Here is a 14468-nt window from a genome sequence, read left to right as displayed (position 1 = left end):
GGGTTTTTCTTAGGTTAATCAGAGGAAGGATTGTCAATGCACCCCTTTCACTAGTCACTTTAAGTTGAATGACATGGGGCTAGCATGCCACTACGCAAAAATTGAAATGTTTACCATCCCACCCTCTGGGAGTTTCGTAGATAGTGAAATTAATGGAATCAATGTTCTGTACTTCTCACCTAACAACTATTCACTTAGGTTGAGTGGGCAAAGAGATGTTTTCAAGGCTAGGCTAATGGGGCCAGCCTGAAAATCCAAACCTTCTCTAGAGAGCAGGATGGAGGAAGCTGGGGGTGGGGAGTCAGTCTGAGTCAATGTTTTCTTATAGGTCTATTAGTTTTCCACAGGAGAGTTTCACTTTTAACTATGAATTTCATCTTAAAATCAGAAGCCTTGGGGTATAATTATCTGATTAGCAGCTTGAGAGACTTCCCTGAATGGGTGTTGCACTGGAGTTTAGAGCTGTTCTTTTGACAGAATGGCAGCATTTCATTAGCTCCTTGACCCTGGGGGGCTAAGTCCTTTCTTTAGACTCTTCTCTCCAAGAAGTCTCGAAGATGGTGACCACAAGAAAGGCAGGTATGGATGTGGCATAAATAAATTGTGATGTTACCTGCATTTCAGTTGTTTAAAAAGTGGTTCAAGCCTCTGGGTACTTAGTGACCTGCTCCCTAGTTCATTTTCACCAGATGTTTTTCTTGGATGAATCACAAAGGTTAAAGAATATTGAATAAGAGAAATATCATTGAATGTTACTTCCATGCAAACCACCATCCAGCAGCAGTTTGTTTTTCTTACTAAAGCTTATCACAAAAGGCAGTTCAATAGCTGCACTTAAACTGGCCCCAATATACATCAGTACCTTAAACTTTCTTTCATCCTTGTTGAGGAGAAGACTTGCTTTAATATGCAGCCAGAACCCCTTTTCCAAGAAAGACCACTGGTAGCACAATTCTTTTATTTACAGATGAGTTAGTTGAAAAATGCCTGTAGCCCCAAAGCCCTTCCTGAAGATACCCTCAAAGTTTCCCATGGCCTGTAGTTGAATCCGACCCTGATTCTACTCCTTTAAAATATTCTTTAGGGCTATAGCTGTGATTCCCTTCTCCTGGCTTTTTCACTTTCTTTGCTCATGTTTCCTTTCTCACTTTTTTTAGCGAGTGCTACCTTCCCTTGCTGTCATCCTTGTGCTTTCTGCCTGGCTTAGTTACACCTGGAACTTCCCTTCACCTCTTCCATCAGTCATGCTGTTGGTTTTCCAGTCTGTCCAGAAAGCTCACTGTTGCAATGATACACCTTTCTCCACACTCACACCCTTTGATGATTCCTTTCAATCCCCTCCAACCAAAAAAAAATTCAAATTATCAATGAAGCTTTCAGCCTCTAAGATTTTGCTCCCTCTCAGCAGATGTATTTTATGCCCGAATGGATTTGTCGTTCCAAGTTAGATTGTAACCCCCTAGGGCATGCATTCTCGTTTTTCTGTCTTGTACAGTGCTGAGTACACTACCTATGGTCAATAAATGATAAGCCTTTAAGTACAATAAAAGACCACTTGGGAGAGCGCTTTCTTCTCAACATTTTCTTAATCAGCAGTGCCACGTTTTATGATCACACTTCGCACTTATTATTTAACATTTGTCAAATGCCCACGCTCTGGTAGAGTGCCAGACATTTCACAGAGAGAGAAGTGGTCCCCATTGTCAGAGAGGGTACATCCAAAAAGGTCTTCACGTAGGATTCAGAAGTAGAGAAAAAGCATGCATGAAGCCACTTTTTGCCTCCATCTGACCACCTCTTTCTGGAGAGCCTTTTATTTGCTAATGTTGAAATGATTGATAAAGATGTCCATCCTCAGTAATAATAATTAAAAAAAAAGGTGAATGAAAAGCTGTGCCTTGGAAATCTCGGTCATTTTGCTCAGTTATGCTCCAACAGATCTGCCTCGGGAAGTGCAGCGCAGTGGTGGTTTTTGACCCCCGTCCTATTGCCCACTGCGCCACCACCTCCCTCCCCCCTTCCTAGAAAGAACATATTCCTCCTAGTATTTCTTGGCCCTGGCTAAAAAAGTAATCAGGCCATGATGCCCAGCAGATAAAGGTACAAGTGCCCTCTTGAACAAAACCAGTGCAGAAACCGCATCTTTCTGGGGGCTTTTTCCAACTCTTCCCAGAGTGTTGTAAGTGGAGTTTAAGCTTTAATTTAAAAATCACGATGCCCATCAATGGAGGCTGAAATTGGGCCACCTTGAAAACACTGATGAAGTCATTCTTTCAGATAAGTTTATTTTTAGGTCATCATTTTACTATTCGACTTGTCCCTCTTTGCTTTTCTTTTAGCTTGTGTTCACACTTTGTCACTCGATAACCACCGGGCGATGTTTACAGATTATGTCATTTTTGTTTAGCTTTCTGACTCAGCCCAACAGATTCAGCCAGCTACTTTCCTAATAGGAAATTTTCTCAACTAATTTTCAAGGTGTATAATAGAGGGCAAGGGAGAACCTCTCCTGGAGACTTTGAACAATTAATTATATTGTAATGGGGCTATAGAGGGAGGAGGGGATGACTGGCCCAGAGAAAACGCAATTTCTCTGATGCCAGGATTACACTCAGAGGCATTTCTGCCTATCTCCACTTTGCAAGGCACTGTGCCAGTCAGAACAGCAGTTAGTACACCCATAGTGGGGTTTACTAGCTTCCACACCGTGTTTGGTGGGTTCTTAACTTCAGGATGAGGAATTAAATTTTTTACTCAGCAGGAAGTGATTGCCATTTACTGGGGGTTTTTCTGTGGCTAAGATCTAGCTTGGGATATGAGTATTCCAGGGCTGTGCTGTGGTAAGGAAGAAGATGCTAATAAATGTTGCTTACTGGAAAAAAGCAATGGCAATAAGATGTGTGTGTGTATGAATGAATATCAGTGACACACCTCTTAAGCATGAGTCTCAGTTTCCCCCTTTGCTGCTTGTATGCAAAAAGTATGCCCTTTTATGTATGTCCCCTCATTATTGTAAAACCACTCTGTTTATTAAGCAGAAAAAATGTTGAATTCCTTCGTCCTTTGCCACATAACCTGAAGTGCAGATGGAAATCACTTGATATCTTTAATATGCAATTCTTGATTTGAAAAGCGGAAATGTGGGTTGTATTCATATAAGGAACGCTTCTTGTTTTTTAGGGGACAATATTTATTTAAAAACAAGCCTCCCGATGGAACTGCCCCCCCAAACTCCTTCTACAGAGCACTTTATCCTAAAATTATTCAGGACATTGAGGTAAGGCTTGGTGTAGAATACAAAGGTTTTGGGTAGGATCTGAGTCCTTTCTATCCCCGAGCTTCCTGTACATCCTTCAGCAAAAAGAGAAAGTTATCACTGGAATCTGATTTTGTGTCTTTTTTAATGATCTGTTTTTATCCAGTGTTCTACTGAAATCTGTTAATTTACACACTTGACACATGCACACACTTAAACTGAACTTTTTAAACAGCATTAATCTGAGTGAGAGTCTTTTTCAAAATCCAGTAAGGCAAATAGTCTAGTAAATTCTTACAAAATTGAATTTATTTTCAGACAGAAAGTCAGAGCATGGAGCCAGTGTATGTTTTCCTTTAGCTAGTGTTTAAATAGTTTAGGGGGATTTTGTGGTTCTTATCACGTTGCTAATCCTATGGTATAGCACCCTTAATAAAATGACCTTTAAAACTTAATTAGGAAATATTCAAAAAAGATCATTGGAGATGATTGACCAGATGATCAATCAGTGATATTTATTGAGCACTTACTATGTGCAGAGCACTGTACTAAGCATTTGGGAGAGTACAATATAACAGATTTGGTAGGCACGTTCCCTGCCCGTAAGGAGCATATAGTCTCAGCCTTCTGGGAAAAGTCTCTACTTGTTTGTTTGTTTTTTAACTGGGAGAGTCTCTATAGGGAGTTTGTAGTTATTTTCCACAAAAGTAGAGTATTTGCTAAAAAAAATATTAAGTATCAAGAAACTAGTAAAACTGGGAATGAGCTACTGGGGCTTCTGAAGAGATGAGGGTATTGTCCAGAATATATCTCACTTCACTTTGCCCTCATTCCAAGTAACTCGGATAATTATGTGTTTGTAACATCCCATTCGGTCACCCTGTAATCCCTTTGCAACTTCTCAGCTTCATAATAATAATGGTATTTAAGTGCTTGCTATATGTCAAGCGCTGTTCTAAGCACTGCGATTGATAAAAGCTAATCAGGTTGAACACAGTCCCTGTACCATATAGGGCTCACAGTCTTAATCCCCATTTTACAGATTACGGAACTGAGGCACAGAGAAGTTAAATGACTTGCCCACGGTCACACAACAGACAAGTGGCGGAGGTGGGGTTAGAAGCCAGGTCCTTCTGACTCCCAAGCCCGTGCTCTATCCACTGGGCCATCATCTTTTCCTTTAGAATGTAAGCTCCTTGTGGGCAGGAAACTTGTGTTCTTGGGCTTTCCCAAGCACTTAGTATTTAGTGCATTGCACTCAGCAGGTGCTCAATGAATGCCATTACTACTACTACTCTGCTGAGAAATAAAAAGGAATATGTTTAATTTCGCTAAGGAAATTATTCCTATATTTTGGTTCTTTATCTTTCCTTTCACAGACCATAGAATCGAACTGGAGATGTGGAAGACATAGCTTACAGAGAATTCATTGCCGAAGTGAAACTAGCAAAGGAGTTTACTGTTTACAGTATGATGACCAGAAGATAGTAAGCGGATTGCGAGACAATACTATCAAGGTGAAGCTTAAAGCATGTCCTATGCCTCCCTTTCCACCTCCAACCCTCCTTCCTCTTAACACTTCTAGTTACCTAACTACAGAAAGGGTGAAAAAGGCTAGGGGGGGAACTGTAGGCTTCTGTGTACATCCCTACCACCCAAAGTGGTTTCTGTGTAAGAGAAATGCCTGCTTCACCAGAGAATCTATAAATATATGATATTCAGCAAGATATACGCTGCTTCTGCACTGCCTGATCTTTTCTTCCAAATACTGGACCTTCAGTATTTCATTCATTCAGTCAGTTGTATTTATTGAGCGCTTACTGCATGCAGAACAGTGTACTAAGTGCTTGGAAAGTACAGTTCAGCAACAGAGACAATCCCTACCCAGCAATGGGCTCACAGTCTTCCCAGCCATCCCTATTCTCCAATGAAAAGTTTTATATTAAATCCAATAAGTGCATTTATATAAAAACAGATGCTATAGCTATAAAAAGAGAGCTTTCTTAGGCTACTAAAGCAGTTTCCATTTTACTGTGGTTCAAACATTGTTACAAAAATAAATCACAGAAATGTGACATACTTGCAAAGGGATTAAAAGCCGCCCTGGGTGGGGGGTTTTGTTGTTTCTTTGAATTGTTGTTTTTGTTTTTTTTGTCTTCATAGATCTGGGATAAAAATACATTGGAATGTAAGCGAATTCTCACTGGACACACAGGCTCTGTTCTTTGCCTTCAGTACGATGAGAGGGTGATCATAACTGGATCTTCTGATTCTACTGTCAGGTATAAACACCCAAAACAGCAAAACATCACAGACCTGTGAGTCAGAGGACCTGGGTTCTAATCCTGTGGGACATGTATCTTTCTTGTATCTTCCCCAGTGCTTAGTAGAGTGCCTGGCATATATTAAGCACTTAGTAAATCAATCAGTCTTATTTATTGAGTGCTTACTGTGTGCAAATACCATTAAAATATTGGTCATGAAATATTGTTTGTGGGAGTTTTTCCTCATCTTTCTGGGGCCTTTTTTTTCCTTTTGTCCCTTTTTATGAGTTATTGAGACTTATCAGTCATTCCCTAAGGTCACCAACTCCTTATTTTGAGGTGGGGCATTGGGCAGGGCTTTGTGGGGACAAGAAAAAGAGGAAAAGAGGGAGGGAAAGGAAGAGGAAGGAAAGAAGAAAAGAATGAGGGGAAGAGGAAGTAAAAGATGCAGAAACAGGAGCATTTCCTTGAAGCTTTTTATTTATCATGTGATTCTCCCTGATCTTAAAGACAGCATATCCAAAGAGTGAGAGCAAGAAAAAGCCAGGGAGGGGCATAGGAGATGGAAAATACTAACACATCATGTTTATGGAGCCCACAGTTCACTGCTGCCCCTCCCAGACCTCTGATGAATCAGCTCTGTGCTTGGCAATTCTCCCTCCCTCCCTACTACTCACATACTCCTGCAGTATAGTTGGTGGTCTTGTCTCCCAGCCTATGAAACACTGACCTAAGGTAATCAAGAGCTCAGCAATATGCAGTTGAGCTGTTTTGATTGTCTATAATCAGTCTTGAACTACTTGAAAATGAAAACTCCCATGCCAAAAGATAAATTACCTTGACAGTCTGGTCACTATCAACAGTATATATCAAGCATATATCAAGTAGGTATCCCTGGCACCAAGGAGTTTACAATCTAATGACAGTGGATCGTTCCTTTCTGCAGTCTTGAAAGCAATTCCAGCAAGTAATTTTGGCATTTATTAAGCACTTTTGTGCCAAGCACTGTGGTAAACGCTAGAGTAGATTCAGGATAATCAGATTGGATTTAGGCTCTGTCATGTATGAGGGAGGAAAAGCAGGAGTCTTAACTTATTGTGCTGATGGTGAAACTGTGGCACAGAGAGAACAAGTGACTTGCCCAAAGTCACACAGCAGGTCAGTGACTGAACCAAGATTAGAGTGTATCTCTCCTAACTCCCAGTTCCATGCTATAGTGACTTGAGAGCAGTCATGCGTGTGCATTTTTTGCCCTTTAAAAGTATTGCATGCCCTATCTTAGTATTTCACAGGAGAATATTGCCTCCGTAGCAAACAGTGTCTAATAATATGTTAATCACTTACCATGTGCCAAGCACTGGAGTAGATTTAAGATAATCAGATTGGACTCAGTCTATGTCTCATATTGGGTTTGCAGTCTGAGAGGAAGAACAGGTATTGAATCCCCATGCACAGTTGAGGAAACTGAGGCACTGTACAATTGATTGATTAAGTGTAATTCAAACAGGTAGGTAGTGAAACCAAGATTAGAACTCAGCTCTTCTGACTCCCGGGTCTGTTCTCTTTTCATTAGGCCATGCTATTTTCTAAGCCAAAATCTGCCTTTAACATGCCATTTTTGTGGCAGGGTTTTTACATCTTTTGAAAATACTTCATTGGGGAAATGCTGGCTTGGGTAATGCACAGCATAGTGGTCTATGAAATCCAAGTTTTAGATGGTGAGGGATTTCTATAAATACTTAAGCACTGTATTCCCAAGTAGGAGTATGGTAAGACTTTTTGGATTCTGTACAGGTGAGCAATGATCTATTCTTTCCGGCACTTCTCATACTATCCCTGCAGTTTTTAATTGTGAGCCTCACCAAGGGAGGGTACACTCAATTTCCAGAGGCTCTGGTGATTTGATGACACAGCCATTATGCCGCTGGAGTTCAATGTAACTCGAGTTCTGGGTATGACAACACTGCAGGAAATCTCTGTAAGGGATTTTGCCTTGAGGTAAAGGACTTCACAAAAACAGTGCATCAAAAGTAACTTTTTTAAATGAGAGAACAGAAACCTTCATTTTTTAACACGCTCAGGTTGAACATTGACCTATCATCCCACGTTATCTTTTGTAAATAGAATGGACTATTGCGATTTCTGGCCTATTGACTTAAAGGCCTACCTAGCCTGATTATGTGCAGCAACAGCACATAAATCTAGAAGGTTTTGCTTACCTTCTAGATGCATGACCTGATAATACCTAGTATTTAGCAATAGTTATCATATGGAGGTAGAACAGTCTAATGCCATAGCAGAGAGGCCCATGTTCCCAACAACAGAAGCATAAGCAATGTGGCCTAGTGGATAGAGCGTAGGTCTGGGAGTCCGAAGGACCTGGCTTCTAATCCCGGCTTTGCCACTTGCTGGCTGTATGACCTTGAACAAGTCACTTACCTTCTCCGTACCGCTGTTACCTCTTTTGTAAAATGGGGATTAAGACTGTGATCCCCATGTGGGACAGGGACTGAGTCCAACCTGATTAGCCAGTATCTACCCCACTTCTCAGTACTAGCAATACTGTTGGTACTAGCAATACTAATTAGTACAGTGCCTATACTAACAATACCGTTTAAAAAAGAACAGGAAGCAGTGAGGACTACTGGTCTCTTGCAAACCAGTCCCGCCTGTGGCCCCAGAACAAAGGTCGCAGAAGTTGAAATTCAGTTTGGCTGTGCCGTAGCAGGGAAGTCATTTTTCTCGGAGCGGATCACCTGCTTTCCACCTCCTTCCAGTCTACAGTCACAACCTTAGCCCCGAAGTCCCATAGGAGCCAGCTGGGTTGACTGCCAAGGCCAGAACACCCAGCAAGAGTCCCGCTTTCATCCTCAGCAGTGGATGGGAGGCCAGCCAACCCATTGCTGACCTTTGTGCCTGTACCTGAAGTGCTCTGTCTCCTCAGATTAGCTAAACGACATCCCCCTTCTCCATCCAAGCCCTCCTAAAAACTCACCTCCTCTAGAGAACACTCTCTGATTATCCCCCAGCGTTTCCAGTAATGCCATCCTAGCAGCCACCGCAGCACTCATGTTGATGTGTTTGTTAGATATTCTGTTACTCAAACTATGTAGCTATTCCTTGTCAAACAGTGATATTTATTGAGCAGTTACCTGTGCATATGTACCCAAGCCCCTCGAAAAGGGCTCAAATATACTTGATACAAGGACAGTTATGGGTATGTGAGTTTGAGAAGGTGATGGGGGTGTCTGTCTTTGTGACGCTAACATATCCCTTTTTCCTATTCTCGCACCTGCATGAAGTATGGTTCTTTCCACTAACATCTACTAACAAAAGTCTCAATTTCCAGTGATTTTGGTCTAGCACTGTCCATGCTGATCCTGTCCTACCATCCCACCAAAAAAACAAAAAAAAACCAAGTTGAACTCTTTGCCACTGCCCCGGAGGTTATTGCTAAATAAATGTCAAGTGCTTTTCCTTTAGGGGGCTTTTTAAGAAGCCGTTTAAAAAAGAACTTTGGGGCCATCATTTAAATCAGAAATCTGCTGATATTTAAAACCCGACTCTCTTTTTTTGATATTGTGTCTTTCCAGAGTGTGGGATGTAAATACAGGTGAAATGTTAAACACTCTGATTCACCACTGTGAAGCAGTGCTCCACTTGCGTTTCAACAACGGGATGATGGTTACTTGTTCCAAGGACCGCTCCATTGCCGTCTGGGATATGGCCTCCCCTACTGACATCACCCTCCGAAGAGTGCTCGTAGGGCACCGAGCTGCTGTCAATGTGGTTGACTTTGATGACAAGTACATCGTTTCTGCATCAGGGGATAGGACTATAAAGGTGAGGCTTTAAGTGTGTGAACAGGTCAGTTCCAACAGGAAGCTCCACCTTCCTCTGAATTTGAGAATGAGAGGGATTGTTAGGAAAGTTTGCCAGTGTTCTGGTTTGAAAGCCATTCTCTAGTATCGGAACCAACAAAACCCTTTAAGTGTTTCTCTGGTTTTGTACAGGGAAATTTGCAAATCTGGCCAGGCCCATAAGAAGAGATGCCACAGATGTTGAAGAATTTCAGTGGAAAACGAAAATGTAGTCCAACACGCGAGTCCTGAATTTGGAGTTACTCGTGGCCCCTGCCATCAGATGCATTATAGCTACCATTCTGATTAAGGACCGGGAGAAGTTTTAGGAAATTTAAGGAATTCCATCTGCAAGATAAGACTACCCCCATAATAGTCTTACTCTGGTAGATTTCAGGTCATGGCAACTCTTTTCAAACAAGTGCTGGGCTATTAGGAATTGAAGCTTGTACTCTACATAATTGAAAAGGATTACTTTCCCTAGTGGTGCAGTCCTCTCTCTACCTCCTGGGTGTAGCATTTGGCCTTTATTAATAGCCCTGCTTTTTGCTGAGAACAGCCTAGCATGAAATGAGGTACCACATCCTGTTATTTTCTCTTTTTCTTTCTCCGAGGTATGGAATACAAGTACCTGTGAGTTTGTGAGGACCTTAAACGGACACAAACGAGGCATTGCCTGCCTGCAATACAGAGATAGGCTGGTAGTGAGTGGCTCATCAGACAACACCATCAGGTGAGACAGCCCAACCCAGCAAGGTTTTTTTTCCCAACAACAACCAAGTTTGGTGACCCCCAAAGTCCATGGGTAGCATCAACCTATATCCAGGTATTTTGTGTGCCCCTTAAAGATGAGTTTCCTCTGAAAGGGACGTATAGAACATAACGTCCAAAACTGAACCTCCTTAACTTCCTACCCTCTCCTCCCCTTGCCTTTCCCATGTCTGTAGACAAACCACTATCCTCCCTGTATCACAAGCCAGTAACCTTGGCATTTTCCTCAACTCATCTCTCCCATTCCACCCACACATTCAGTGCCACCAAATCCCGTCGGTTCTACCTTCACAACATTGCTAAAATCTGTCCTTTCCTCCCTATTCAAATGGCTACTGTGCTGATCCAAGGATTTATCCTGTCCCACCTTGACTACTGCATCTGCATCCTCTCTGACCTCCCGGCCTCCTATCTCTCCCCACTCTAGTCCATACTTCACTCTGCTACGTGGGTCATTTATCAACAAAAACTTTCAGGCCATATCTCCCCACTCCTCAAGAAGCTCCAGTGGCTGCCAATTCACCTTTGGATCAAACAGAAACTCCTACCTTTGGCTTTAAAGCACTGTCAGCTCACCCCATCATACCTCACCAATCTGCTTCAGCCCAGCATGTACATTCTGCTCCTCTAGTGTCAGTTTACTCATTGTGCCCCAATCTCGTCTATCTCACCACCAGCCCCTTTTCCAAGTCTTCCCCCTAATCTGGAACTCTCTCCCCTTTCATATAAGCCAGACCACCTTCAAAGCATTATTATCACATCCTTCTCTAAGAGGATTGTATTAATTGAGCGCCTACTGTGTGCAGAGCACTGTATTGAGCACTTGGGAGAGTATAATACAACAATAAGCAGACACATTCCGTGCCCAGAAGCTTACAATCTAGAGGGAGCTTACAGTCTAGAGGGTCATCTATGCACTTAAATCTGTGACCTTTGGATATTTGCCCCAACCCCACAGCACTTATATGCATATCTTCAAATTATTTATTATAAATCACTTATTTATATTAGTGTTTGTCTCCCCTTGCAGACTGTAAGCTTATTAAGGGCAGGGAACGTGTCTGCTAATTCTGTATTGTACTCTTCCAAGCACATAGTACAGAGCTCTGCACGTAGTCAACACTCAGTAAAAACCATTTATAGAAAAGTATTTAGAAAGCAATCCAAGGTACACTTTCATTTCCGTAGTATCCTACCACAGAGCAGTGTTGTTGATTCTTTAATAAGCCAGTAATGTACATTGTTACTGAGCTATTCACTGTTCGTTGTTGGTCCAAGTGGTAGGCTATCTTCCTGGAGTGTTTGAATTATAATAGGTGTACAATCCTAGTACAGTTGAAAATATATTGTTATAGTAGTAGTAATCATATTAGCGCTTACTGTGAGCATGAGCAGAGCCTTATACCAAGCACTGGGAAAGAATACGTAGGTGGGAATTAGATACAGTGCCTGTCCCTCACGGTGGGGGCTTTCAATCGAAAAAGTGTTCAACTGGAGACCTAGCAGTAAGGCCACTGAGAGGAGTCAGTGACATGGGTGTTCAAAACCAGAAGAGCCCCAAGACTCCAGGGGGCTCAGATCCATGTGGGCTCCTGGCTCCAAGCAGCTCCTTCGTAGAGTAAGCTTGTTAGAGAGACTCGTGGATGAAAATGGAGGAACTTGAAGCAGCACGTCCTAGTGGATAGAGAAAGGGCCTGAAAGTCCGAAGGACCTAGGTTCTAATCTTGACTCCGTCACTTGTCTGCCGTGTGACCTTGGCCAAGTCACTTAACTTCTCTGGGCCTCAGTTTCCTCATCTGTAAAAGAGGGATCGAGGCTGTGAACCCTGTATGGGACCAGGACTGTGTCCAAGCTGGTTAACGTGTATCTGCCCCAGTGCCTTGTACATAGTAAGCCCTTAACGGATACCATTAATAAATAATAACTTCCACTCCTCATGCATACTGCACTTTTCCTCCTCCACTTACGAGCACTAACCTGAGGGTGCCTCTTTGTCCAGAGGCAGCCCTGCCCAGGAGTCCCCAAAAGCTTGAGCTGTGATGGATGCGAGGCATGCTGAGGAATAGGACCTCTTGGAGACTGCTTCTCCTTTTTCTCCACAGTACCCCTCATCATCATCATCAATCGTATTTATTGAGCGCTTACTGTGTGCAGAGCACTGTACTAAGCGCTTGGGAAGTACAAGTTGGCAACATATAGAGACAGTCCCTACCCAACAGTGGGCTCACACTCTGCCCAAAGAAGCTGCAACAGCAGAGAAGCCAAAGGCATTTTCTCTCTGCCTGTTTTGAAAACTGTACACTGAGAACATTTCTTCCAACACCAACCCTTTATTGTCAGTTTTTGTATAATCATGGTCCTGAAGCCTTATGCACTTCCTGGAATCTTATCTGTCCCTGCATAATCCAGAGGTGAAGATAGGAAGGCTTGATTTTTGTGGTCTCACCTCACAAATTTGTGACTCGATATCACAAGTTTAACATGGTGCCCCACTTCTGCAGAGGAGAGAAGAGGGCTTTGCTTAGTGCCAGCTGTGATCATTAGCTCTCCAAGGTACAGGAGTGGGCAAGGACAGAGAGTAATCATTTTGTTCTGAAGATAGGGTTTAATTGCTCTTCGGCCTAAGAATCGTTTTAAATGCCGGTTGTGCCTTGATTACATGGGCCTGTTTTTCTCATCTCACTCCACCTCCTCTAGTGGAAAAATCTGCATTCTGTAAAAGAGTTAGCCAAAGTGGACCCTTGGTGAGACCTCGGTCATTTAACTGGAAGTCAGAGGTGTCACTCAAGGTAGCGAAGCAGCTGACCTTAAATGCTGAGTCTTCATTGGTGATTTCCAGAGGCAGTCAGTATTGTTTAGGCTCAGTCACTCCCTTCCATATAACCTTGGCCAGGTCACTCGACCCCCTGGTGCTTGAGAGCCTGGTTATAAAATTAAATAGCGCAAGGTGACTTTGAAAGTACATGCTGTAGCTGAGCTGAATGTAGCTTTTCTGCCTGAATTACCGGGCAGAACTAGGATACAGAGTGCAATTTCTTTCTTGGGTGTGCATGCCGTCTTATTATTTTTATTATTCATTTTCATGGTCTTGTTAAATTTTCATAATCACAGTCCAAGCATTTTAAATAAGGTTTCAGGCCCTCATTTGGTTTGCATTGCCTCTTTTTCCAGGTTATGGGACATTGAATGTGGAGCCTGTTTACGTGTGCTGGAAGGCCATGAAGAGCTGGTGCGGTGTATTCGCTTTGATAACAAGAGGATAGTGAGCGGGGCATACGATGGGTGAGGTTTCAAGCAAGTTCAAAATACCTGCTGCTTCCTGCTCCTCTTCCCCTCAGCTAACCATTTATGAAATCAAGGTGCCATTTTAAATGACCAGTAGCCATCCGCACAAATTTGGAACTGAGATTAACTCCAAAAATCAAAGTTTGGGACAAAAAGCAAAAGTTGAGTTTGGCTTGTTGAGATAAATGCTCCCACACCATTTGGCTAACTAAGTTTTTTGTTTTTTGATCCTGCGCTCTCCCGGCCAGATGACCCTGATGTTTTTAGAGTAGCCTTCTCATCATCAGTTTCCTGTTGTACCTGAGAAATATATCAGGCCCCTTTGACAGCAAGACCCTTTCAAGAGAGTACGTTCTTAGGTTTTATTCAAGGGAGCTCCTCAGCATCTTGTGACTCTGAACTCTTTATCCTCTAATATGGCCATGCCCAGTGTCACTTGTCTAAAAACCCTTCTCTTCCTCTTAATTATGTTACTGGCTTTCATTGATTTATGTAATTGATGATGAAATATGTGGGTCTCTTGTGAACTGGTCTCCCAGTAGCAAGCCCAGCCACAGGCTGATACAGGCAACCAAGTGGAGGCAGATGAGCAGAACAACCCCCTGCTACTTCCACAGTCCAGAGTTTGGGATTGTGTCTGTGAATGTGATTGATGGCACTTGGCTGCTTCTTGAAATCAGCTGAAAGCCCTCCCCGTCTCACCTATTCTTATATTTTTAGCCAAGCTGTTTGGTTGCATCTCACCTAGTATTAAACAGATATAAAGCTAGAGTTCCATTGTTTAGGGGATGGCTTTCCCCCAAATCATCATTCTACAAAAATTTGTGTTTTGAGGGTGGTCTCCCCCTCCTATTTGTTTACTATGCCTCTCCTCCTCCCCATTGTCCCACCTCTCATTCATTCGGTCATATTTATTGAGCTCTTTCTGTGTGCGGAGCACTGTACCAAGCACTTAGGAGAATACAATACTAAAATAATACTAAATACAATACTAAATTAAACAGACACATTCCTTGCCCACAAGGAGCTTAG

The 14468-nt window shown here is 42.5% G+C and overlaps 1 protein-coding gene across 9 annotated transcripts in view; it reads left to right on the top strand.

The window, feature by feature from the left end:
* BTRC (beta-transducin repeat containing E3 ubiquitin protein ligase) overlaps window positions 1-14468 on the top strand; it is a 124553-nt gene that overhangs the window by 96424 nt on the left and 13661 nt on the right. For all 9 annotated transcript variants that reach the window (XM_038757638.1, XM_038757636.1, XM_038757637.1 and 6 more), the window contains 6 exons: window positions 3181-3277; window positions 4636-4773; window positions 5420-5538; window positions 9114-9363; window positions 9995-10113; window positions 13323-13433. In XM_038757638.1, coding sequence (XP_038613566.1) covers window positions 3181-3277; window positions 4636-4773; window positions 5420-5538; window positions 9114-9363; window positions 9995-10113; window positions 13323-13433 — 834 coding nt within the window. The remainder of the gene's footprint in view (window positions 1-3180; window positions 3278-4635; window positions 4774-5419; window positions 5539-9113; window positions 9364-9994; window positions 10114-13322; window positions 13434-14468) is intronic.

The sequence above is a fragment of the Tachyglossus aculeatus genome, chromosome 16 (genome assembly GCF_015852505.1).
Source record: "Tachyglossus aculeatus isolate mTacAcu1 chromosome 16, mTacAcu1.pri, whole genome shotgun sequence".
NCBI lineage: Eukaryota > Metazoa > Chordata > Mammalia > Monotremata > Tachyglossidae > Tachyglossus > Tachyglossus aculeatus.
This window is presented reverse-complemented; position numbering and strand designations above follow the sequence as displayed.